Source organism: Brachionichthys hirsutus, chromosome 12 (genome assembly GCF_040956055.1).
Source record: "Brachionichthys hirsutus isolate HB-005 chromosome 12, CSIRO-AGI_Bhir_v1, whole genome shotgun sequence".
In the NCBI taxonomy this organism is placed as follows: Eukaryota; Metazoa; Chordata; class Actinopteri; order Lophiiformes; family Brachionichthyidae; genus Brachionichthys; species Brachionichthys hirsutus.
In genome coordinates, this window is record NC_090908.1 from 4,722,101 (window position 1) to 4,748,764 (window position 26,664).

General features: G+C 41.1%; 1 protein-coding gene across 1 annotated transcript; it reads right to left on the reverse strand.

The window, feature by feature from the left end:
• cerkl (ceramide kinase-like) lies at nt 1–26,664 on the reverse strand. Its single transcript, XM_068746486.1, has 14 exons — nt 26,525–26,664; nt 24,100–24,209; nt 19,355–19,585; nt 11,970–12,101; nt 11,375–11,438; nt 8,631–8,761; nt 8,442–8,516; nt 4,870–5,047; nt 4,256–4,321; nt 3,866–3,897; nt 3,659–3,767; nt 3,450–3,546; nt 728–921; nt 1–79 (listed from the first exon to the last, which is right to left on the reverse strand). Exons 1-14 carry the CDS (start codon nt 26,662–26,664, stop codon nt 1–3), a joined length of 1,638 nt encoding a protein of 545 aa, XP_068602587.1.

Here is a 26,664-nt window from a genome sequence, read left to right on the forward strand (position 1 = left end):
TCAGATGCAGCTGCAGGAGATGGTCGACTCAGCCTCGTCCACCTCTTCCCCGTACAGTGTGATGAGCTGGGGGTGGACCCTGAACGCACCATGGAGAAGCACATACACAAACAGTGAGTGATATTTTTTAATTTCAGTCTTTAAACATGAGTTATATGTGCAAATTTAAATCCTGTTTTTATCCACTGAAACACTTGGATGAAGATATATCTGTAGACTGCCTGATGAGCAGTTTTATATCTCCAGTCTGGTGAAAGAGTGGATCACGACTCTTTCATCTGCTCGGTATTTAAAAGTCCAAGTGGTCAGATACTACTACTGTAGAAGATGGTGGTGTCTGCTGGTAAGCCCCTTGAAAGAGGACTCGCTCTTACCACTCATGTCATACTTTCCTCTGTTTGTGCCATCATCAAAAACACGTTTTTAGTCATGCGGCTCGAGTCCATCTGCTAATTTGTGTTGACTTAAAATGAGATCCATGTCAAGCAGCATGGCTGAAAGGATCTTAAGCAGCATGGCTGAAAGGATCTTAAATGCTGCGTCCGTAGTCTGGGCATGCTTTGAGATGTGAGAACTTGTCTGGTGATCTGTAATCATGTAAGTAGATGTGATATATACAGGACATCTTCAGCAGGACCAGATTATAGTCAAATCTTTCTCCTGCCTCGTCTTTATGTTGCTCTCTTTGCACTGATATCTTCTTGAACGACGACACTGAGGAGCATACCTGACAAGAACTTCGTTGCCAATCTCGATCAACTCTCCATCAATGTTCCATGGGAAGGTGGCTCCATCAGACTGGGTGATAGGCGAGGTTTTGGAGTCACAATTTTCCTCGCTGTCCTCGGAAAAGCCAATCACAGACTGTGGGCGGAGCCTCACGGCTGACACAGCGTGCGTCTCCACAAAGGGGAAATTGAACTGCTGGAGGACAGATTAAACAACCAATCAGAGACAGTGGAGAGTGTGCTCTTGCATGTCAAAGGTCAGCAGGGGATGACAGAGAGGACTGTTTACATTAAAATAAAAAATGGACAGCTTCCATTTAATTTGCTTTTCTTCATGGTCTCTACAGTTGCACCACGAATCTCCAACAGGGGGCAGCAGAGACAAACACACAGATACACAGTCCTGTTTCCAAAAATAAAACTGATCAGGGAGATATATATCTCAACAGTAATCCACTGGTGGAGTGTAATTACGTTTATTTACTCAAAGATCGTTCTGAGTTACATATCTGAGGAATCTATACTTGACTACACTGCTGCTATTTGATGACTTTATTTAAAACTTACTTCAAATTAGGATTGTGCTAAATCTAAGAGCTTAAAATATGAAATAGGGCAACATAACTCGAGAAATTATTATTATTCTAAAAAAATATTTTAAGGTTTAACAAGTCACTGATTAACTCATTCAGTACCAGCCATACGCTGAGTACCAGTGGTTTTCGCTCATTTTGCCCTATTTCTCAAGACCCACAGAATATTATGTGCTATGACTATGCAACAACAAACAACCGACCAGATGAAAGATTAAAGTCTCTTCTTTCATCAAAAAAAAGTGTTGCGACTGAGGCAGAATTCAGAAAAATCAGCAGTTTTCAACAGAAAATAGAGAAAGAGAGCTTTTTGTGCAGAGAAACATTTCAAGCAGAGTGACACATCAAACATCTCAACAGTTGTTTACTTCTAGAAAACAATAACAACAACACTGAGAAAGAGCTTTTAATTTAGTAATAACCCATTTATGTACAAACTATATATCAACTGTACAACGGCTGCTCTCTGGTGATCCAGACAGCGGTTTGCTCGTCTGACGAATCTGGGTCAGGCTAACTATATCCGTCCCAATCCTGACCTGAATCCGAACCCAAACCCTCAGCAGACCCGTGAGGTGAGGTGTGTGATGACACACGCTGTGATTTAGACCAACTCTCGCTGCTCAGCCAGGGTTGATCATCAGGTGTCGTTTTGTTAGCGCTAAACTCTTCAGCTCCGTGATTTCACTGTGATCATCATTATCGTTCTGAATCTATAAGTTCTCAGCATCTTCATCTCCTCCACTTCTAGCTCCGCCTCCTGTCTTTTCCTCAGAGACACTGTCTCTAAGCCGTCCATCATGGCTGTCCTCACCACTGTCTTGTAGACCTTTCCCTTCATCCTCGCTGACACTCTCCTATCACAGAGCACACCTGATACTTTCCTCCACCCGTTCCAGCCTGCCTGCACACGATTCTTCACTTCCTTTCCACATTCTCTCCATCACTCTGCACTGTTGACCCGAGGAACCTGAAGTCCTCTACCTTCTTTACGTCTATTCCTTGTACCCTCACTGTTTCCCCTGGGATCTTCTCATTTACACACATGTACTCTGTTTTACTCCTGCTCACCTTCATTCCTCTCTTTTCTAGAGCAGACCTCCACTTCTCTAAATTCTCCTCTACCTGCTCTCACTGCAGATCACAATGTTATCTGCAAACATCATATTCCAAGGAGCTTCCTGTCTCACCTCATCCATTAGTCTATCCATCACCATGGCAAACAAAAAAGGGCTCAGAGCTGATCCCTGGTGCATCCCACCTCTACACTAAACTCCCTTGTCACTCCTACTGCACACTTCACTGCTGTCATACGTACAACTGTCCTACATGTCCTGTAGTACTCTCACATACTTCTCTGCCACTCCAGACTTCCTCATGTAGTACCACAGTTCCTCTCTGGGCACCCTGTCATTGGCTTTCTCTAGTTCTACAAAGACACAATGCAGCTCCTTCTGACCTTCCCTGTGCTTCTCCATTGCTAGTCTCAACGCAAACAATGGTACTGTTCCTCGGCATAAAGCAATACTGCTGCTCACAATAACCTACTTCTGTTCCTAGTCTAGCCTCAATTACTTTTCCCCATAACTTCATATTAATCAAGCTGCTGATGGCCAAGGGAAATTATAAGAATTATTTTTTTATGTCGCTCAGCAAAATTAGACTTGAAAGTGTCAGTGGTCAGCTCAGGGTAGGAATTCATTGCAATTCTCACTTTAATTAAACAAAAAAGTAAAATTATTTGATCAAGAATTATTAGGGTAGAGAATGGCAGGATGTAGGTCAGAGCGTAAACAGCTTGTCTGCCCTGCAGGACAGTATATATAGAAAGTGGGTTAGTGTTTAGTCTCACAGGCCAGGCTGGGCTAAACCAGGTTAATCTACCCATTAACTAGTTTTAGTAGGGTTTTTTTTAGCCCTCAGAATGATGAAGTCAACACAGACATCTTAACTGATAGAATTAATTAAATCAGGAAAAACCTTCAGTGTGAGGTCAGATCGTCTTCAGACAGCACATTCAGACAACCAATGGAAAATGTTTTGGTAGCTTTCAGAAAACTGGGGATAAAATGACTAAAATAACCAGAAAAAGATTCATTTGCCTTTAGATCAAAGCCGCTGCCCTCACCTGTCCACTAGAGCTGCCATATCTCTTCAGGTGTTTGATGAACTCTGATCTGGAAGTGTTCCCAACTGCAATCAGCGCCGCGCTACCATTTGCCAATCTGTTAAGAACAGGAAGTGAAGGAGCATGTTCAGTTCTAGCAGCACGATGACATCACCTACAGTGTTTTTACACCATTAGAGGGATGAACTACTTGTCATATGCCCACGTACCTGGTATTGGGAGCCAGTCCTTGAGGTGCATGTGGGCTCAGACATGGAACAGACATGATGCTGATGCTCAGATACAGGCCTTGATTGGTTGTCCAGGACTCCTCGTCCTCTGCATAGACCAATCATAGAAATAAAATAAATCCTGCTGGTTAACAAATGAAAGTCTGAAGCAGTTTTGATCCACAGATGCACTAGGAAACATCTCACCTGCCTCTGACTGTGACTCCTGGTCCGGTTCTCTGAGGGAGATGGGAATAAATTTAGTTTCAAACATGAGAAACAGATGTTTTATTCTAAAGAGAAACTTTAGGACTCATGATGTATAAACACACATATCTTTATCTACTGTATCCAATTATTTTATAAAAAATCTAGTAAGTCCTTAGGATAGAAAAAGAATATTAAGACACTGAAATCAATTACAGTAGGGTAAAATGATAAAAGACTAAAAAATGTCCTTTGTCGCATTTGGTCTCTTTCAACATTACACATGTGGACTTTGCAGTCAAAAACAATCCTGAAACAACACAATGGGAAAATCTATTACAGTATACATAAACTAATTCCTATTTCAATGAGTGTATGTTAGCTTCTCACCGATGTCTAAACAAATTCCGATGTGACTTCTTCGCTGGGAGGAAAGACAGCTGACAGTCCTCTGGTCTGAGGGACGCAGAAGAAGAAAGACATGAGGATCCAGAGCTGGAGTCTGCAGATGATGGTGGAGCTGTGAGGCTGTACCTCTAACTCATTGATTGTTAACATTCTCACAATGAAAAGCCATTGTGCTGATGCCAAATCTACTTTGAGCATCATCAATTTTTTTTATTAATATCTTATTTTAATGATAATTCAAGTCAATTTGATTTTAGTCATAAATGACTCGTTGGTCTTTGAGTACTTTAAAATCTCACCTATATATTAAAGATTAAATGATTTTATTGTCATATATGTATATACACAATCGCTGCACACACACAGTTGGGGGGGATGATGCCTTGGTCAAGGGCACCTCGGCAGTGCCCTGGAGGTAGACTGGCCCCTCTCCAGCCACCAGCGCACACTCTATATTTCGTCTGAACCAGTGGACTCTCCGCTTCCCAACCCAAGGCCCAACCCACTGGGCCACTGGGGATCAACCTACTTTATAAATACCACAAAACTGTATGTGTGTGCATGTCTGTCTCTATATATGTGTGTGTGTGTGTTACCTCAGCTTAGCCAGTGTCTTCAGCAGAGCATACTCTCGTCGCCGTGAAGAAGGCATCCACCTCTTCTTCTCTGCCCGTGCTAAGGTCTGTCCGCCGAAGCCAAACATGGCGGAAAATCCGAAACGCACCAACTGACCGAGAGATGAGAAGCTGCACATGTCGACCTGCAGTAGGTGACCTGTCAACAGACAGACACACACTTTAACCATATACAATATTATACAAGAGTGGCGCAGTGAGCGGCGCTGTTGCCACACAGCAAGAAGGTTCTGGGTTCCATTCCTATCTGTGTGGAGTTTGAATGTTTTTCCTATTTCTGCGTAGGTTCTCTCCGGGTTCTCCAGTTTCCTGCCGGTGAATTGATTGCTCCAAATTGTCCGTAGGCGTGAGTGTGTGTGAGTAGTTGTCTGTCTATGTGTGGCCTGCGATGCGATGGCGACGAGACAATTGAGGTCGGCTCGTCTACAGGAAAATGGCAGGATAGTTAGAATATTATAGAATGGAATAGAAACACATCCGGCACATAGCTTGTAAGAAGGGCAAACTGTCTGAAACTGAGCTTAGTATCCATGAGAAGCAGCACACCAGAGGTTACAGAAAGAGGTCAGAAGTGTGTGTGTGTGTGTGTGTGTTCATAGCTATACACTTCAGTTTAATTTGTGCATGTTATCCAGTGTCTGGATGTTACTGCCCCAGTTTGGCCAGTCCCAGGTGATACATCAGTCCAGTTTCTCCAGTCCCTGGTTCTGCTTTTGTGATCTGACGTGTCTCTAAAGCAGCTGTGTTGTGTACAGGGGACATTTACCGCAGACGCGTATGTCAATGTGTTGAAATTAAATCAACATTCAATCTGTCCCTGTTCATGGTTTTTCAAGACAGATTTATTTTTATTTTTTTTATTGAAAGCGTCCAGATTTTCAAAGTTACATGCAGCGGTTCAGAAAGGCCCTCCAGCGCCATTCATGAATAAATAAATACATCTGATTGGCAGATTCAGTTGGCAGGTCAATTCATTTTTCAGCTAAATAGCTGTTTGCGAGGAGCAAGGGCAACCCACATTCTGTTCATCATACAAACATTTGTATGATGTAAAATGTGATGTAATAGTTAACAGCAACGACACTGGTTCTCTGAAACAAGCTGAGCTCTTACTTCTACCCAGCACTTACGTTACCCCACACAAATCCCCCCCCCCCAGGTTACGTATGAGGCTCAGGGTCACGTTCTTCCACTTTTAATAATATGTGGAACAGCTCAGACAGACAAAGATTAACTCTATTCAGACCGTCTGCTCCGTAACATTTTGGCATTTGCTTTACCCGAGACTTTATGCTGTTCATTTTCCTACAGACAGTGAACGCACCACAAGCAGAAGAAGTAACTAGAATTTCACCATCAAAACCTTTTAACACACACACACACACACACACACAGTGTGCCATCTGGCTGCATACCTGCTGTAACCTACTGAACTGCTGCCTCCCCACCTGTCTGTCTGCCTGCCTGTCTGTCTGTCTCTCTGGACAGAATCTGATTTCCTCACCATATGGTATGTATTCAGTGTGTGTGTGTTTGTTTGTGTGTGTGTTACTGTGTGAGGCTGGCCAGTTCATCTTTAATCCTGAGACAGGAAGTATCACAGTCTGTGTGTCAGCAGGATTACACCTGCAGCGCTACGTGCAACCAGTACCACACATACATTTATATTAGGAACAAAAAGCATCACTTCTTATTTTTTCCATTTTCTTCTTCTTCTATTTTGTGAATATCTCTCTCTCTCTCTCTCCCTCTCTATCTCAAACTAATCAAGTTTTGGGGATTCATTCACTCTGATCAATAAGATGGCAGCAGGTATACCCATCTTTTAATCACTGCTCCAGTTTTCCTCGCAGCCAACTTGAGTAAAGATAAAGCACTCAAGAACTTCACCACACTATGTTTTTAATTAGATTAATCTCTACAAGCTAATTCATTGTGTTGAAACTCCTCATTCCCTATTTTTAGTCATAATGTACCTGTAGCCATATTTCCACAGGACTTCCTCCATTGCAGACAGCATCAGAGTGTCAGTTCTGATCATTCACCTCTCTGCCAGCACAGTGTTCACTATTCAAGGTTGATATGAATCAGTGGTCCACCTCCTCCCTGGTCAACGGCCTCCTATATGGTCTCCCCTTGGGGCACAAACACTGAAGATAAGGGAATGACGTGCGTTACTATAATAAGGTTCCTCGTGTGGAGGCGTGCACAAGGTCTTCCTTGAGTTTCTGAGTGAGAAGTGAATCATCTTAATCTTATACTGTATTTGCTTTGTGCATGTTTTTACCATTTAATGCATCCAACATTCAAGACAATGGTTCCAACAGGTGCCATACTGGTTCCCTTACCAGAAGAAACAATTCAGAATACCACCTCTCTTCTCAGCATTTGCTTACGTTTATAACAATGAGTGAAAATGTTCTGAACCCTCAGAGACAGATAGGAGCTCAGGGTACTGCAGATAAACGAGTGGTGAAGTCTGGCCCATCACATCGTGCAGCTTGAAGCTCGTGGCAACAGATTTAATTTGACATACATGGTTTTACCATCTGACAAATCAGAAAGTTAACATTAGAATAGCAACAAAGGAATGAATGGAAATATAAAAACTAATTACTTCTACTGGTACTACTTATAGCCATTGATATTCTAAACGTGATCATCAGTGAGATTACTGCAGGATATCAGCAAATGGTTTTGGAATGATCACCTTGGTTCTGACTAGCGACCTGTCCGTGGGAACAGCTTCCATCATGGGAACTGTTTATTGTTCAGTAATTAGTCTTACGTGAGTGGCTGAATACTCCCATCTGGCATACACAAAGACACCGACGCACACACCCACAGCTCCAGTCTTAATTAGTGTTAATTAAACACCATCTCACCGCAGCGCAACCGCAGGGGTTTGTCCTGCTTCCAGCTGATTGGTTGTGAGCTTTACATGGGAAAAGTACAGGTGAGGTAAAGTAGGCGGGGCTATAGCAGACTGAGCAGAGGAAACCTGTGATTTAGGGTGAAACTGATCCTACGATCTGGTCCTCCCTCATGAGCCCAGACACCGAGGACACAGCTTAAATGTAGGTGTATGTTAGAGCAAGCATCAGCTCATCACATCAAAGTTTAGCGCTATATGAAACCAATGCATTATTATTATTATTTAACAGGAACACAGCCTCCTGATTGGCTCGAAGGAAATGAATTTAAATTAACAATATAAAAGTTAATATAGAGAGAAGAGGCAGTATTAACCCAAAATCATGAGTGTAGATCAATTACGAATAGAAGCCATAATGACTATAATAGCAGATGCCACCTGTACAGGTAGCATCCATCCATCCAGCTAAATGTGGCTACAGATCCAGACGTAGGTGGATAGATGTGAAACAGCAACAACGCTTCTAGGACGATGTGCAAGCATAGAGAAAGAGCCCGTGAAGTAAACATGATGACGTACATACGCAGTACAGAGGTTAGGCCTGACCTAGAATGGTGTGACCAAAGAGCTATAAAAGAGTAAAGCAGTTAGAACGTACCCAAGACGATGTGCAGGGCTGCAGTGACAGGATCTCTGACTCCATGAACAGAACAGGAAACCACATCAGTAGAACCTGTCGAGATGAGCAGTCAGTAAAACACCTGTCTGTTAATTTCTTCATCATGGAGATAAGTGAGATTCTGCATCCATTTAGAATCAGAATGCAGCAGGGTGTGTTCACTCTCACCAGCAGGAATGATCCCAAGGGGTAGCTCCGATTTGACTGGTTTGTCTGGAGAATCAGCATCGAGCTGAGCCCTGAGGACGACTGCGTGACACAGCTCCGCCACTGATCCATCCCCCCCAACACACACAACTCTGACAGACACACAGAAAAAAACAGTGTCAGAAGACGTGGACGGCCAGACAGGCAGGTGAACACTAATTTCAGGGCTTTGCTTCTAGCACCTTGGACAGGTATCCTCCAGTACTGAGTCCTCCAGCAGGGGGCGTGGCTTCCACATTTACAGTGGCTGAGGAGTTCTTTACCTAAAATCACCTAATAAAGCTTTTATTCACTCCACTACTTTCCTGATACTGACACAAATGTTACTACTACTGAAAACTGTAAGTAATCCTGGTCCAGAATGCATGATCAAATGTTTAGCGTCAGCTTCTTTCAAACAATTACCGGTAGTTCATTTAAAAAAGCATGTTTAGATTTCTTAATGTAAGACATCGGTAAAGTATTATTTTAACATTGGCACCAAAAGGATTCGGAAAATGTTTAGTCCAGTGGATTGTTTTATTTTGTGGACAGAAATTAACTAAATTAGCAGCGATTTAGCTTCAGTTTGGGTCTAAAATCTTGGGGGGGGGGGGGATCTGTAGTTTTGGCAGTGAAAGAAACTATCATATGTTTAAGCATGACAAAGGAAGAGAAACATTTTCAGTTTAATTTAAAATTCTATACTTATCTGTCATCACATTTGAATTGTTTGAATTTGTTTTACTTCAGAATTAATGGGCTCATCTTAGTTTGATTTTGTGCATCCGAGTATGATTTTATTTTAGCCGTAGTATTAGTAGTTGTACTGATGGACTAATTTTAACTTATCATTTATCAGCTCTGTCCCAGAATAAAAAGTGAGAAGACTCATCGTCAGAGTTTGTATTTGCAGGAAATGTTAAGTAAACAGACTCCGCCCCTTCGCCCCCTCTGAGATTACCTGAAACTGTGGTCACCACGGTGACAGGCAGCCTAATTGGCAAATGTACGTTTCAACTAAATCCTCGGGAGAACAACCACACACACACACACACACACACACACATACACTGAGCATCTATCTTAGCAACAAAGCTAATCTTCTCTAAGAACATTAAGCTTTATGAGGGTTGAGCTGAAAAGCTGCTTACAAATATATACACACATGCGCACACACACACGCACACACACACGAACAAGCAGAAACCACCACACATATTGATGCATTTAATGTTTTTGTAGACATACTTTGTTTTAATATTTGTTTGAGCGCCTCGCGAAAAAATGGCATACGCCTTGTCCTTAAGGGTTCTTCATTTCATTGCTTGAGTCATTACATATGAAATTGTTGAACTGGTTATCAAATTCTGTCAAGCAAATGTTATACCTTAAGCATAAATGTCCCTGCTAGCAGCGATGGATGCAGCATGTGGTGACATCACAGCAGTCATGCTGAGGGTGGATTCAACACTCCAGGAGATTCTTTCCTCGCTGCATTGCAAGAAATGATATCCGTTGTGATGTAGATGAAACTATGTGGATTCAGAATGATTTACTTCCTTTTACAATACTGGCACCCAAGGGTGGAACTGTTTGACTCCTGCCCTCAAAACATGCACCTCGATGGCCTCTTTTAAATCAGGCCTGAAAATTCTCCTTTCAGGAGGCCAGAAACAGAGATAGTCATCACGACTCTCCCCAGATCAATCCCCCTCCCCCTTACCTTGCCCCATTCGCCCCTTTTTTCTCCACCTACGTTCTACATATTATGTGTTTTTTTAATTTATTGTTATTTTGCATCAATGGAGTAATTTATTTTTATTGGTATTGTTAAATGTTAATGATTTATGTACTAAGGACTTTTAACGGAAACAAGACCGCAAGGGCTTTTTTGAAATGCGCCTCTCAGACAGGATGTTTGACTGTACTTGTAGTATAATGCATATCGGTACTACTGTTTGACTGTACTTGTACTGCTCTAACATTCTATTTAATAAATATATTCTTCATCATCACCCATGTTCAGTTACAATACTATTATATTTGAACACGGCTCTACCAAAAGGATGTTTCTTATGTTTGGTCTAAATAAGTGACTGGAGTGTTTTTTTTTTTCTCAATGCTGTAGAATCGCAAAGAGCATATAAAGTAAAAATGCGAAATGTACGTATTCAGTGTCTTGTACTCACTTACTCCCTTATCAACAGCAATGTGTAACCTTACTGTAGTTTTTAAAAGTAGTGTATAGTGCTGTCTTGAGCATTTTCAGGTAGTGTCGCTGAGTTCTGACCTTTTCTTTTTGCATTGGAAAACACAGAGAATAAAAATATCATAATGAAAACATGACAAAACCATTTGACTGTCTTGTTCATAAACGATGGTGTCAAGACTTCTCATTTCGATGGCATGAATACTTGCTTTTGAAGAATGGACTTTCCATTTTGAGTAAGTTACGTGCTTTTGCAGGTTATCCACTAGCTTTTGCAGTTTGCACTAATTGTTTTGAGAAATGCACTAACTGATGTGCAAATGTTAATAGTCATGTGAGAAAAGCACCAAAGCGACTGAGGAAAACTGTAATTTCCTGTCACAGAGAGAGAGAGAGAGAGAGAGAGAGAGAGAGATTCTTGCAGGAAACCAGGTTTTTCTGTTTCATTTCCAGGCAAGACACTATTTACAAATCACCACAGAGAGGGGCAAATAAAAGATAAACGACAACTAACCCATCATATTCATCCAGCTTGCATTCCTTCATCACTGACAGAGCATGACCCTTCCTTTCTGTCACTGGAAAGAGAAAGACAAGAGAGAGGGGAGAGAGAAGGAAAACAAGGGGAAACAGATGGAGCGACACTGAGATGGACAGTGATAGTGTTCATGCATGTGTGTGGTCACATGTACACAAGTGTGTGTTCGATGGATGCCAAAAAAAGTGGGACAATGGATATCACGCCATCTGTTGAGAGGAAGAGGGGAGCGTAGAAGATATAAGAAAGAGGAAAAGGGAGAGGAGAGCAGTAGATGAGAGGAGAGGAGAGGAGAGCAGGTTGTCTCCTTCTGTCACAACAGATGGGGTAAGCTCCTCCCCCTGTATCAGGTTACCTAGCAACCAGAGACTGCCATTAACTCTGACCTTTGGACCCACTCTACACACACAGATTTCAGGTTGTCTTCTCTGCTCCACTGCTCTTAAACATAACTTATTCCAATACACATGAGGCGTATGAACTGAAACTATGCCAACTGCTCTTCTGAAAATTATTAATTGCAAATATTTGCTTATGATGAGTGGATAATTATCCAAATGGTTGTACTGACCGGTGATGTCAGTGCGGATATCAGCCATCTTAAAAAGTGGAGCCACATGTTCTCTATAGATGTGAACGGCCTCCTTCTTGTGGCTGCTGGGGTTGATGAACACCTTCAGGTACCTGGGACGACTGCTGAACCCTGCACACACACACACACACACACACTGAGCAGGTATAAATATAATTTTTCTGGGAGTGAAAAAAGGAGTTGTGGCAAAATGGTTGTAAAAACACTGTCGTCTAGTTTATAAAAAACAGTGACAATGAAAAATAATGCTCTTGTGAATCCCATTAAAGAAAAAAGAAATGTGAAATGGATGGCCTCTCACCACAAGTGACAAGTAAAAATATATCATTGTGTTTTATTAACTGTGTGTTCTCTATCATGGACATGATATGATATGTAACTGATAGCAGAACAGACATCATGGAGCCCATATGGGGTAGAACACAGTGATCATGTCAGGGTTTCATGGTAAAGGTACTCTGCTGGAAAGTCTGCCTGAATCATTTAATAATTAAACATGGTAAAACAGTTAAGAAAATAAATTGGTAAAACAAATTACTAAATACAATGTGCGTGTGAGTAAATGTCCGAAACATGAGTCAGCACAGCGTATCTGGTAGATTTGAACTTTAAATATGATGGTCTTTAGCCACGGTAGTGGAATGATGTTGCAACATAAGGTGCTTCATTTCTAGCTCCGGAATGAAATTCTTCAAAAACCTTTGGACCGCCTGCAATGGAATTCTGAATACACGTTCCCCAGATGATGATTACCTCCACCAAGCAGGGAAAGCGATCACTTCAGTTATATGGCAGTTAGCCGGATCATAAAGGCTTTAGAGCTTCACTTCTTTCCTTCATAACCTTTGTTGAGGATATGAATATATTTATATTGGCAGCTACTGGTTGGTTTGGTCAGCCACGTTGTTAATCGCCAAAAAGTTAGAAAGGAATCACTGGTTCCATCAATTGGCGGAGGACTGACTGATGCCAAATATTCAGAATATTGGTTAGATCACTAGCAATTGCGGATGTGTGTGTGGTTACACTCTATCGACTCCATACTACAGACACAGCAACACACACTCTGAGCCCCTGTACTGCCTGTCATTAGGTAGATTTAGAGGCCGCATTATAAATCCCCATAGACCAGCACAGATCAATATACACACACACTCCAGCTCCATTATCCAGCTCATTACTATAATCTGCTCCCAAAAGGCTGTGACCTCGCCCTGTTAATGACCCCACACACAGTGCACCTCCTGCCATCGCTCCACCTCACAGCGATGACCAGGTTTTCAGGAGTTCCTGAGAGGAGTTACCCAAAACCCCCATCCCTCTCCTCTCCATTGGACTTCACCATTAACAGAAGCTCCAACCAATTTTGGTGCCCCCCTATGAATTAGAGCCAAACCTCACTCAGACCAACAGGAGTCCTTTTTGATCTTGCATAACTCTTCAACATTTGTAAACCTTAAACCTGTCTACAATGTAGCCGCAGTCCCAGGACAAAACGACTGAGAGTCTATCTGTATCCGGCTATGCCAATCATACTCATGCTGGGTGGTGCTCTCCCCGTAAGGCCCTTGTAAAATATTGTTGTGAATAGTTTCTACATTATGGCTATTATTATTATTTGAGTTATTATTAATTACTATTACATGTGATGCGTGTGTGTGTATATGTCTGTATATATATATGTATGTGTGTATGTATATATATGTGTGCATGTATTTGGTGTTGTTTTATCATTAGTTGTTTACATGATCGAAATAAATAAATAGCTGAAGGAGAGGAGAATTAGAACTAGAACTCACATATTTCTGTTCCTGGATGGACGGACACCAGATGAGTTAACCATTGAAGAGTTTGAAGTGAAATTTGTAAGCACAATGAAAAAACATTCTGTTATTAGAACTGGAATTCAGACACTGCATCTGATGCGAACCATCAGATGCACTCCCTGAATAAGTTTAGCCATCATTCCCAAAACACAGATTAAAGTCCTCTATTATACTATACTATACTATACTATATTATTTATTTTCAGTAAAAGCACAAACAAAAATCTAGGAAAAGATGTTTTAAAATCAGTACTGTTCCCCTTGATGGGAGAGCTGAAGAAAGGCTCAATCATCCACAAGCAAGAATGGGGCAAGGATCAGAGCTCTGTAAAATATATGGCTGTATCAAGATTATTTCTAGCTAATAACCCTAAACCTTAAATTTACCAGAACTAATTCCGGCCTGGGTGGCATGGTGGCTAGCGCTGTCGCCTCATAGCAAAAAGGTACCGGCTTAAAACCCTATCTGCGTGGAGTTTGTTTGTTCTCCCCGTGTCCGCATGGATTTTCTCCGGGTTCTCCGCTCAACCAGTCCACATGCGTTTTGTGTATTTGTAGAAGGCATTTGCCCGAGTCCCTCGTAATTTCTTGTGGGGATGCTTCAGAAGTATGGAGTCCGGGGCCCTTTGCTGAGGGCTGTCTGATTCCTGTACGATCGAAGTCAGAGCTTGGTTGGCATTGCCTATAGTAAGTCAAAACTGTTCCAGTTGTACCCTGATGCTGCTCTAACTTGTCATCTGTGCCGTATATGTCCCTTAACTGTGTCTTGCGTGTCCGTTATATGTTGTGGAAAATGTGTATATGCTGTAAAACAAATTGCCCTCCGAGGGACAAATTCAATAAAAGTGAAGAAAAAAAAAAAAAAAGTGATGTTGGACTCCAACAAATTATTATTTGCTTCAGGGTTGGGTCATTTGAAATTGAATGTTTATGGCAAAAACTTATAAATATAAGTAATGAGATGCATGCACATACACACAAATACTATCTCATCAGAATCCATCTCATTTAATTTATTATTTTTTTTTTTTAAGAAGAAAAGTGGAATGATAGGCAGATGTAGAGATCAAGTATCCATCAGCTCATCAGGCAGCTACACATTGCTGAACGTTACCATGGTAAACAATCCCAGTGTTGTCAGGAAGAAGTATTGAGTTTCTGACAGAGGACTGTAGACTGATAATGAATATTGTTGAAAACAATTTATGTATTAATGCAGACTCCAAATGGGTTTAATGAACAGTAGCAATTGATAAAGCATTTTAAACATCCAGTTCTTAGACTCTCTTAGAGATTTAAAAATAAATCGGTTGCAGCTTTACATATTGTTGGATTAGGCCTACCAGACAAGGCAAAAAGCAAATGAAAATGAGGACAAATCCAACAGCTTCCAATCCCCTACTTCTACTCCTGAAGAGTTAGAGGATGAGGGGCTTTGAGCTCATCATTGGGAGAGGGGATGACTGAGTGTCAACAATACAAGCAAATGAATAAAGCCTTCACCATAAAAAATAAACCTCTCATCAGGTCACTATGGATACACTCACCGACTTCTCAGACGTACCAGTTAATATGTAACACAGAGGCACACACACACAGGGTCATAAAGCAGTCTATGGCGGTGTCCTACTCGGACCCTTGAATACATGCTAGGAGCAGCAAAACCAGCAGTAAAATAATTGAAATATTTATTGATTAGTCAGTCTAAATAAAAGTACTCATTTATTTCTATAATCAAATAATTATTTACTAAGAAAAATAATATACATTCTTCGGTTGGATCATTACAATATCTTCATTGTAAGTGTTGAAGAAGGTCAATTGGACTTGTAGGTACAAGGAATAGACGTAAAGAAGGTAGTGGACTTCAAGTACCTAAGGCCAACATTGCAGAGTGATGGAGAGAATGTGGAAAGGAAGTGAAGAATCGTGTGCAGGCAGGCTGGAACGGGTGCAGGAAAGTATCAGGTGTGGTGAGGACAGCCATGATGGACAGCTTAGAGACAGTGGCTCTGAGGAAAAGACAGGAGGCGGAGCTAGAAGTGGTGGAGATGAAGATGCTGAGGTTCTCCTTGGGAGTGACCAGGTTGGGTAGGATTAGAAATGAGACAATAAGAGGGACAGTGAAGGTCAGACGTTTTGGAGATGAGGTCAGAGAAGACAGACTTTGATAGTTTGGACATGTCCAGAGGAGAGACAGGGACTATATCGGTAGAAGGATGCTGAGGATGGAACTCCTAGGGAACAGGGCTAGAGGGCGACCCAGGAGAAGATACATGGACGTAGTGAGGGAGGACTTGAGAGTGAGAGTGTTGGGGAGGACAACGCAAAGGACAGGGTCAAGTGGAGAACGTTGATTTGCTGTGGCGACCCCTGACAGGACGACAACACTTTGGACTTAATTTACAAAGAAATTCATGCACAACATATTTCACTTTATCTTAAAATAATCTGATATTTGATTGCTGAGTGTTGAAGTTTACTGGCCACTGGAACTATTGTCCAACAGCTGGTTGATTTCAGTCTGGTTATCACTTTACAATAAATGTTTTTTTTGAAGACGTTATTCACTTTTTTATTAGCAATTAGTAATGGAGAACATTTGGTCAGCAACTTCCATTTTTTAAATAGTGTGCCTGATGTTTATGTGCAAAAACACATAATTGGTTAAAATTGACAGTATGAAACTACATCACCTCAAAGAGGAACTCCACTAAATCACATTAAATTACAAATTCAAATTTCAAATACTGTTCTGCTCAATTTTAATCCAGATCCCCTGAAAAGTGTCTTTCTGCCTCCTCAGTCAAGACAAAGTATTTCTACATCTTTGAGATTCAGTCAGAGGAAGGATTTAGATTTCATCAATGAATTTAATTCTGGATTTGAATTTAACTAAATGCTATCCATCTCCATCCCTACGGGCAGGTGGTGTGTCGTATGGTTCATTCATTCAGACCTTATGACATCTTATGGTATCACGGTCTGATCGCTGCTGCCTTCCACTGATTTCACTTTGTCAATGTAACCCCAAACTAACAGATCTGTAAGCAAGCAGAAAACTGACACTGGATTGACAAGACAATTGACCGGGGAGGAGTCCCATCAGCCCCTGGCAGCATGGGCAAGCTCAGTCCAGCCGTCCAGTGAGCTCTGTCTGTCTGTCTGCCTGTCAGTCTGTTGTACTGTTAAACAACTGCAATCCATTTCTCCAAAGTGCATAGAAACGGACTCTATACGCCATCACTGTACACCTTTTGTCACTCTGACTGCCATTCACTCCGTACAGCGTTCTGCAGCTGCTTCACACAACCAACAGGACAGAATACGTCTCTGGAAACAGAAAGTGTCTGCTCTCTGCTCACCATTGTGCTGCAGAATGTTTGGACCTAAGGTTAAGAAGTGGCGGAGGTGGGCCTGCCTGCCCCGCAACACCACGATTCACAAAACAATGCGCTTTTCACGCTGACCTCTGGCTGGAAAATAGGCTTAATGTCCAGACAGCAGTGCAGCAACCGACTGCGTTTACCTTCGACAAACACGCCACAGACTCCTCTGTCGTGGTGCGTAAAGTCACAAAAGCCATCACAGTTTGATGTGCAGTGTGACCACGCGAGTTGACACGCGACCTGTGAGCTATTCATGTATGTGTGAGCGTGTGAGTGTGAGGCCAATACTTAAAGAAGTTGTGACTTTGCCGCAGGGCCTCATGAGTAATCTGGTTTGATAGACAGACAGATGGACACACAGACAGGTGACCAGCGATAATGTGTCAGACCGATGCCATGGTGACAGGACGATGGTGGGCGTGTGTGCAACACCTTTGACCTCACCATTTATGCATCACTTGTAATATCTAAGTTTAATTCAACATCATGGGCCAAACACAGAAAACCTGAAATCAAGAGTGCCAGTTGAGAGTTAAATCCGTACACACCGCACTCTAGCATTTCTATTGTGTGTTACGTGTTAGCCCCACGACATTGCACCTGGTAAAGCACTGTCTGGGAAATTAGGCCAGCAACAAAGTATCCGGACCTTTATTATAAAGGTCTTGCCAGGACTTGATGATGTTGGAGAGTCAAGTTGCTACCATGCTGCCAGTTTTAGTATTTGCAGGAAATATGGTAAATGTGATAAAATATACACTTTATTGATGTAAGACAACTATTATTTTTAAAGTGTATTAGGAGAAAATGTCTTCTTTTGAGCACAAACTGTAAACACAACCTAAAAAGTTTACAAATTGTATAATAAGTTTCGGGAAATGAAAAAAACTATATTTATAAAAACTACACTTAATATCTATCCACTTGACAAGAAACAAACTAAATATTCCTTTGGAGTCATGTTCGTATTCATCTGGTGCATTGAAGGCCAATATCCTCTCGCTTTATAAATAATCCTGATAATATTTAGCCGCTTAAAACATTCATTGGACAATTTATTTATCACAAGAAGAAGAGCTGAGGGAAAAATCAGTGGTAACTTCCAGTGGGATTCTAATCCATTGTTTTTAAAGTAGTGACAACCTGCACATCAAGGTAATACATTTATATTTTGTGAAATGCAGGCATTTATTTCTGGAATTGAGTTTGATATAAATATCATATGCATGGTTTTTCAAGTTTGGTGTGGTAGAATGGGATTTAGGGGTCTGACCATAACCCTATCCAGCACCTTTGGGATACATTGGGGTACCTACTGTGAGCTGGAATGTCAGAGGATCCCGTCTCATGAATATTACTGAATGGGAGCAAATCTTAGCAGCCAGGCTCAAAAGACGTTTCTTTGTTTTACTATGGAATACAACCTCATTGTTCAAGTGTCCACATACAATTGAACAAATAGTGTATATTAGCTAAAGTAGAAAGTTCTGTTAGGGTGTTTTTTCATTATGAACTGAAGACACAAACATGTATCAGTAGATATTCCAGTTAATCTGCCTTTTAGGCAACATGATTCAACTGCTGACAGCATATTACTGAGTACTGCTGAGTGTGTGTGTGCGATTGTAATCTGCCACTTTGTTCCGGTGGATTAGCAGATTAGCTGTATGGACCATGGTCTGATATAACTCACCTCATTAAACTAAGTGAGGAAGAGGATGATAGAAAACAAGGAATTAGCTATCTCAGCAGCTAGTACTGCACTCTGGTCAGCATTTAACGCTTCATCTATTCATGTTTTTATGTGATGAAGAGGTAAAAACATATAAAGACAGATGTCACTGTTCATCGTAAGCACCGGTATATCAGGCAGTGTGTGTGTTTGTGTGCAATAACCTTATAGAATCATGCTCATACTGTCGAAGGATTCATTTTTACTCTAGAGCAAAATGGGAGATGTCCTTGACCCCAGACATTAACTTAAATTTTGCAGTAAATAAATGATCTGTTTAAATGTTGTAGGACACCCTTTGGTTAAAAATAAAGTTTTCAGTAGCCAATTTAAGTTTAAATACAGAAAAGCACAACAATAGGTAAGACTTCACTTTTTTGTGTTTGGCAAACAATTCAGCATGAATGTATATGTTACCTTTGAGCAGCTCCTTCAGTGTGTTATACCAGGCGTGTGTGTGCTCCGTAGAGGCATTGTTGAGATGCAGCGTGTCCCCCTCCAGTCGCATCCCTCTTCTCCTGCAGCAGAACAGAGCCACACCAAGCACAGGGCCCCCAGACTGCTGGCCCACCGCTCGCCGCCGCTTCACCTTCACTGCATACACATCCTGCAGCAGCACCACACCTGGCTGCAGCATGCACACCTTGCCTAGACAGAGATAGGAAGAGTTAGCAACAATGCTAACAATGCCAACAATGCCAATGCTAAAATACTAATGTTTAGCAGGCGCAGTGTTTACCATGGTAATAATATGATATCCATTTTCTTGTAGATGAAACTATCAATCATCTAATCTGCAGCTGATTTTTCCACCTTGTGGGTCACGGGTGTTGCTGGAGTCTATCCCAGCTGACTATGGGGAAGGGTGGGGTACACCCCGGATCAGCACTTTGAGGGGCAATAGAGAGACAAAAAAAAAAAAGCATTCACACACACACACACACACACATCTATGGACAATTTTTGGAGTGATCAGTTCACGTAAATTGTATTCTTTTGGAGCAGGGAGGAAACCCCAAAACCTGGAGAGAACCTACGCCGACATGGGGAGAACAAGCAAAATCCACACAGATAGGAAATGAACCCAGTAAATTCTTGCTGCGAGGCGACAGCTACCCACTACCCACTGTGCCACCAGCTACCACTATATAAAACTGGGAATGCCATTAGTTTTGTGACATTCAAAATTTCACCCGAGGATGGATCTAGATTCTAGGGGCAACGTTAGATGATGACTTGTACTTTAACTGCTCCGTGTGTGCCGACCATGGCGGCGCCCCCACCCTACGCCCTCTCTACGCATGTTACGGGCCCCTACATACATACGGGCAACAGGTAGCGCAAGACTCCGAGTGACATGTGCAAGACAACGCAAACAAAACAAACAATAGGGAACAAAACTGTGTACGAGCAGCTGACCAGTCTACATAGTACTGCTATTAGTGCACGTGTAAATGCGTTGTGCAAATATTGTGAGATCTTAACAGTACACAAGAGGAACAATGCTGACAATGTGAACAATGCAGAGGCTCACACAGAGGAGCTGTCCACATGATTTTATTCGCCCGGTCAGTCAGTAAAATACAAAAGATGCATATTGCTACTGGTTCACCTGCATTCATTACATAATACTATCATCTGTATTACAGACTAATCCATTGATCAGCAGAACACACAGTGGCAACTGACATTCAGTGTGTAATAGGGAGGAGTTCTGAGATCTGATTGGCCTGTGTGAGATTAATCATCCAATCCTCTAAGAATGTCAGCAACGGTATAATAATTCACTCTCACTGATAAACATGCTCACAGGATTTGATCCTAGACATGTTTAATACTAAGATCTGATACATACTGACTGTGGCACCGACTGACCGCCGGCTAGACAATATGTAACCTTTTTCAAGAGCCATTTCTAAGTTTCTAAGTTTATATGATTAACCCCTCTTTGAAATACCTTCCTGCTTTTACCAGAATCCAAACACCCAATCCGTCTTCCCCTCTTCGGTCCAGACAGTGTCCATATGTCAGGGCGACTGTGTACGAGGCAGTGTCGGTTTGTTGCATCGTTTGTTTATGTCCGGCTCAGACTGATCCCCAAGAACCCAAGTTCATTGTGATATTTTCCATAGAACCATTCTGGGGAGTGAAAAGGATTTGTTCAAGTTGAACACCATACTAAAGAAAATAGAAGCTTGGCCTTTGTGAAAAGTAAAGATGTGTTCTATTATATTACGGTATTAATGTGCAGTGGCATTGCCTCCAAACTGTATTTTTATCTGTCATGAACATAAAATAGTATAACTTGCATTTAATTGTCATGCCAATTGTTAAAGGCTGAATTTAATTTAATCAATTCATTTTATCCTACCACTACAGTACGAGTCTAATTACACTGAGACAACTGAAGAACAGATTATTATTGTCATGTTAATAATTTGAAAGTAGGAAATTGTGAGTTTAGTAGAATTAACCTTTGAAACTAACGATTACCTTAGGGTGGGTTTTTTTCTGTATGCTTTGGTGATACACATTCGATGACATGATGACTGATGCGAGTTGACGGACCCTACAGTCTTGCTGTGGCTGTGTGCACACACAGAGCTCACTTCCTGTCACAGGTGTGTTGGTTTGTTCCAGACGGAGGTGAGTTTCCCATCCAACCAGCCCTCTGAGCCAAAACACACACAAAGTCAAGCACACGGACACACTTCTAGAAATTATATGTTGTATTGTTAAAATCGTGAAGGCCTTCTACCAGGCAAACACACATACACACACACACACACACTTGCAGTACAGTTCCATGGTGATCAAGCCATGAGGCTGACTGTGGGAAGTCATGGATCAGAATCTCTCTTTCACTCACTCACACAAACACACACACATACACAAACATGACTGCTGCAGACTTAATGCAAGTGACGGTTTTTAGAGAGAAATAGAGAACTGAATTATAATACTTAATGTATTTAAGCTTTAGACATTAATGTTAGTGGTTAGAGCTATTCAATTCAATTAATTAATAAGTCAGCTAAAAGCTGGGTTCATGGAGTAACTGCCAATTGATCAGATCAATTAAAGGCAGATAAAAAATAAAATCATTGCACTCACTTACTTAATTTCTGTACCAAGAGGCACTACAGTCACAGACATCCCAACATTAAGCAGTATACAATCGGCCAAAGAAAAGAGTCAGGTGAAACGTCTAATAGTTAATCAATGAAAGTCACCTCAAAATCCTTTCAACATTATCCTGCTGAAAGTGGCCACTGGCTCAGGGAATAGCGTTTCCATGAAAGGGTGTACATGGTCTGCAGCAATGCTAGAGGTAGGTGGAGCATGTTAAAGTAATAATCATATGAATGGCAGGACCAAAGGCTCCCAAGCGGAACAGCAGCCCAAAGCATCATACCACATCTGCCATCTTGCAGTCTTCCCATAATGCATCCTGTTGCGATGTGTTCTCAAAATACATGACGGACGCATCCAGCTGGATGTGTCCGTCACAGAGTTGACGCGTTGGTGTCTACTCTCTTCCAGCGTTATGCAGCACAAGGCTGCACTTTGTACTGTGCCACTGCTTCTTTTTAATTCCCACAACGTGAGGGTTGCTTCAGAAGACCCTGAAGGGTGGATCACTGTTTAAAGCATGTTTTGTTAACTGCAATACAGTAAATACATTCTGCTGTAGCATCCATAAATGTTATATATTATCACACACACACACACACACGCACTATGTGCTGAGAAGCTCACTGAGTGTGTGTGTGTCTGTCTGTGGTAATCTCTTCACACTGAGAGACTCTAATAACCCCCTATGGATCAAACCAACTGTTCTAAACTCCTGCCAATGCCCCCCCCCCCCCCCCCCCCCACAAATATACACTCATGTATACACACAAAGTGTTGGCTTAATGACATTAACTTGGAAGAAAAATTGCAAAACAGGTTGGCTTCAATTACACACACACATACACACACGCACGCACACGCACACACACACACACACACACACACACACACACACACACACACACACGCACGCACCACATTACAGCTCTGCCTGAATGAACTTGCAAGCTAACCACAATAATAATAAAATAAAAATAATTCAAACTTGCCATTTTTTCCAGACATCAAAAGGATCACACCCACTTCTCTTCTTACAACAATACAAATGTATTTTGATGTGTTTAGTGGGATTGCAGGGACAGGCTCCAGCAGACACGTGACCCACAACGCTGATAAAGTGGAGAGACAATTGCGATCGTCTTGTCTCCCAGAAAATGGAAGGATGGATTTGACATTTCTTGTAAAATACACATAAACCGCCTGAAGAGTTTCATAAAAGTTGTGCAACAGAAGGAATGACTGTATAAATGAATGTTAGAGTACATCTGGATAAAGGGGTAGAGCAAGGACCCCCCCCCCCCCCCAACTTTCTACCTATTGCTCAAATGGCCTCCTCAGGAATAGCAGGCTGTCTCTTCCTAATTTGGCAAAAAGAAATGTGTCCACAGCGTTGCTGTGGTGTTTGCACTAAATGATGCATGAGGCTCACATCAATAGACGTTCATTAAAAGTTAAGCAGTTAAACGGGTAATCAGTTGGAGGTTGGTTTAATTATTCAGTCAGAGCAGAATATATTCAAACGTCACAATGTAAAAAAAAAATAGAGACCGAGAGATATTTGACAGCGACATTTTACCTGCCTCTTCTCATACAGATAATTGGAAGCAATTATAACAAAATGCACAATAATTGTCGTGTGCTGAAATAATCACAATCAGTTTGACATTGTGGTCTGCAGTGAGAGCAAGGAACAGGTAGGATAATTTAGAGAAGTGGAGGGGGGGGGGGGGGGCAGTGGGGTATCAGAGCCAGAACACATTTTACATTTTACATATTGGACCCCTTTTTGACTGTGATTTTTGGTGACTGAATTTAATACATATTTTACAAGATATGTTTTTTTAAAAGCCTCCATTGTAAGTAAATGGAAAAATCCAGATTGTTTGTATCCAGACATCTGGATAGCTCTCAAAATGTAATGGGATCTAAGTTAGACCAATAACCGTCTAACCCTAACCCATCAGTTTTTCTTCATTTGACTGCCAACAGCAACAATTGATCACCATGGCAACCTATCATTAACTGACCTGTGGGTGTCTCCGGTGTGATGGGGGTCCAGGTCAGTCTGGTTTGAGTAAGCAGAACGTCGTGGCTTTTCTTCCCCAATTTAAAGATCCCACGCAGCACAACACACTCACTGACACACACACACACACACACACACACACAAAGTTTGTTTCAGGTCATATTTGACATCCAATAAATCCAAGACATCTTTTTATCTGCTTCCACAATGCCTGACAAATTGGTTACTGTAATTCGTCATGCAGTCTGTTTTCTGGATTTTTCTTTTAGCTGTAATTATTTTTAATAGTCATTAGAATCATGGCCATTGATTTGTATCAAAACAACTGATTGAATCAGGAATGGTATTTTTTTCATTACTGTATTCACATCATTTCTCACCCTTTGATGTTCGACTGATGTTCCTTTAAAACCATCTAGTGCCATTGACTTTTATAGATATCAATCGGAAACCATGCAAGCATGGGGTCATAGTCTTCACTATGACCCCATTTTAGCATAATGACAATAAATACTCTTGAATCTTGAATCTTGAATCTTGAATAGTCTTCATCTGTTGTGAACCAGCAAATGGATCTTCTCTTTCATAATGTGCATTTGTATTGCTAGAGTGTAATGTGGGGATAGTATGAGTGGAATCAAATCTATTTCTATTTCTTGTACTTGTGCGGAGCCAACTTAATTCCATTGCATCACTGTGTGAAATGACAATAAAGTGCTATTCTATTCTAAATCACTAAACACAATTATTCACATCACATTTACCTGCCAAGTAAAATTTCATGAGGCGGTTACCAACTAGATAACTCAATCCAGGATGTTCCAACCTAACCATGAGCACAACAAATAACAAGATTGTAGACCAAATCCAAATATGGACGTGTCTACTGGCAGAACAGCAGTGATTGTAACATCTATTATAAAGAACAGAATTAAACTGTAAATATGTAAACATATAAATGAATATGTATACATCACTACCCCGCCATTAAGGTATGTGTATAATGTCTATATCTATAACTTCAATTGACTTGTCTTTTCCATTTAATTAATGGGTTGCTTAAATTCTTAATTTCTTATGGCATGTGTTTTCGTGGCAACCCCAAAATATGCCAAACAAACAACTGAATATTAAAAACTTAATTAAAAGTGGTACTCTCATATTGAGCAAATAATTATGATCAAATCTGATGATCAATAAAACTACAGCATGTCTGTCACACTGGCTGATACTAATAAGAAAACCAATACTCACATTATTCCACTTCAGACAGAAGTTTAAAAAAATGTTTTTTTGTAACCCACAGCAAAAAAAGTTTTTAAATACAGTTAGTGAAGATGGATACTTTAACAGGATTGTTATGCTGGTCTAGCTTCTTATTCTTCAGGCCATCTTAATCTATTATTACTATGAGGAGTGTTGACTCCTTGGTCTGCAGTGCTGAATCATTGTGATAAATGTTTGAATTAAAAATGTCAAAATTCTTTGACTTGAGCGTTGCAAATTTAATTAAATGATTTCTGGGTTCTTCAGAGAACCGGATAAATGACAGTTTTTGACAAAAACAAATACTTTTTTTGGATTCATTTTCACAATTTTCTAACATTTCCTAGACCTGGGGACCAGTTAAGAAAAATATTGGTTATGAAAATTAGCATCAGAGGTGCCCCAAATAATGGACAAGCTTGTCACAACCAAATGCTAATTCAGTGCATATCAATCGAGCATTGGGATCCATAATAGTAAGCTTTTCTTACCGAATTTTGTTCAAGTTCTCTTAAACATACTCTTGAATTTGCAGAATATGGAAGCAGTGAAATTAATATTGAGTATTTTAATAACAGTGGCTACAATAATAGTAGTGGCATCCAATGTTCCCTCTAGTTCTTCATGCTTCTGAGCAAACACAAACTCCCCGAGGAGTCCCTTGGACAACTTTGAGCAACATCATAATTATACATTTTATTTTAAACGCACTTTACATTTGAAATCAAATCTCAAAGTATACAATAAAAATAAATAACATAAAAACAAGAGATAAAAATCAAGAAATAAAACAGATAAAATCAACAAGCAAAGGATGTGTGTCCTGTTGTCCCGCGAGAGTTCTGGAACTCCGATTACAATGACAGATGCGTAAAAACATCTCATCATTAGCCGGAGCAGCCAGTCACCGGCCACTCACCGACCCAGTGGGAAATAGCACAGAATGAATCTTTACGTGTTTTTGTTATTTTCAATTTAGGTTGGGTTTTTTTTTTTTTTTGTGCGCAACCGAAGACGGTATCAGCTGTGCGTAATTACGCACGATCGCACCATAGAGGGAACGTTGGTGGCATCAATACTCACAGGTACGAGCCAATCTTTGACTTCCGCCAGGTCTACTTTGAACCTGAACACGAAGCTACTCCGATCCAAACACTCACCTCTCCACCTGCTCCACCTGTTGCTGTCGTCCATCCAGTTCCTGCTTCTCCTTCTTCTTTCTCGTTCCGCGCCGTTTTGCTTTCTTCTTCTTCGTGCTGAATCTCTGCTCTCCCCTCAGCTCCTCCTCGTGCTCTGACAT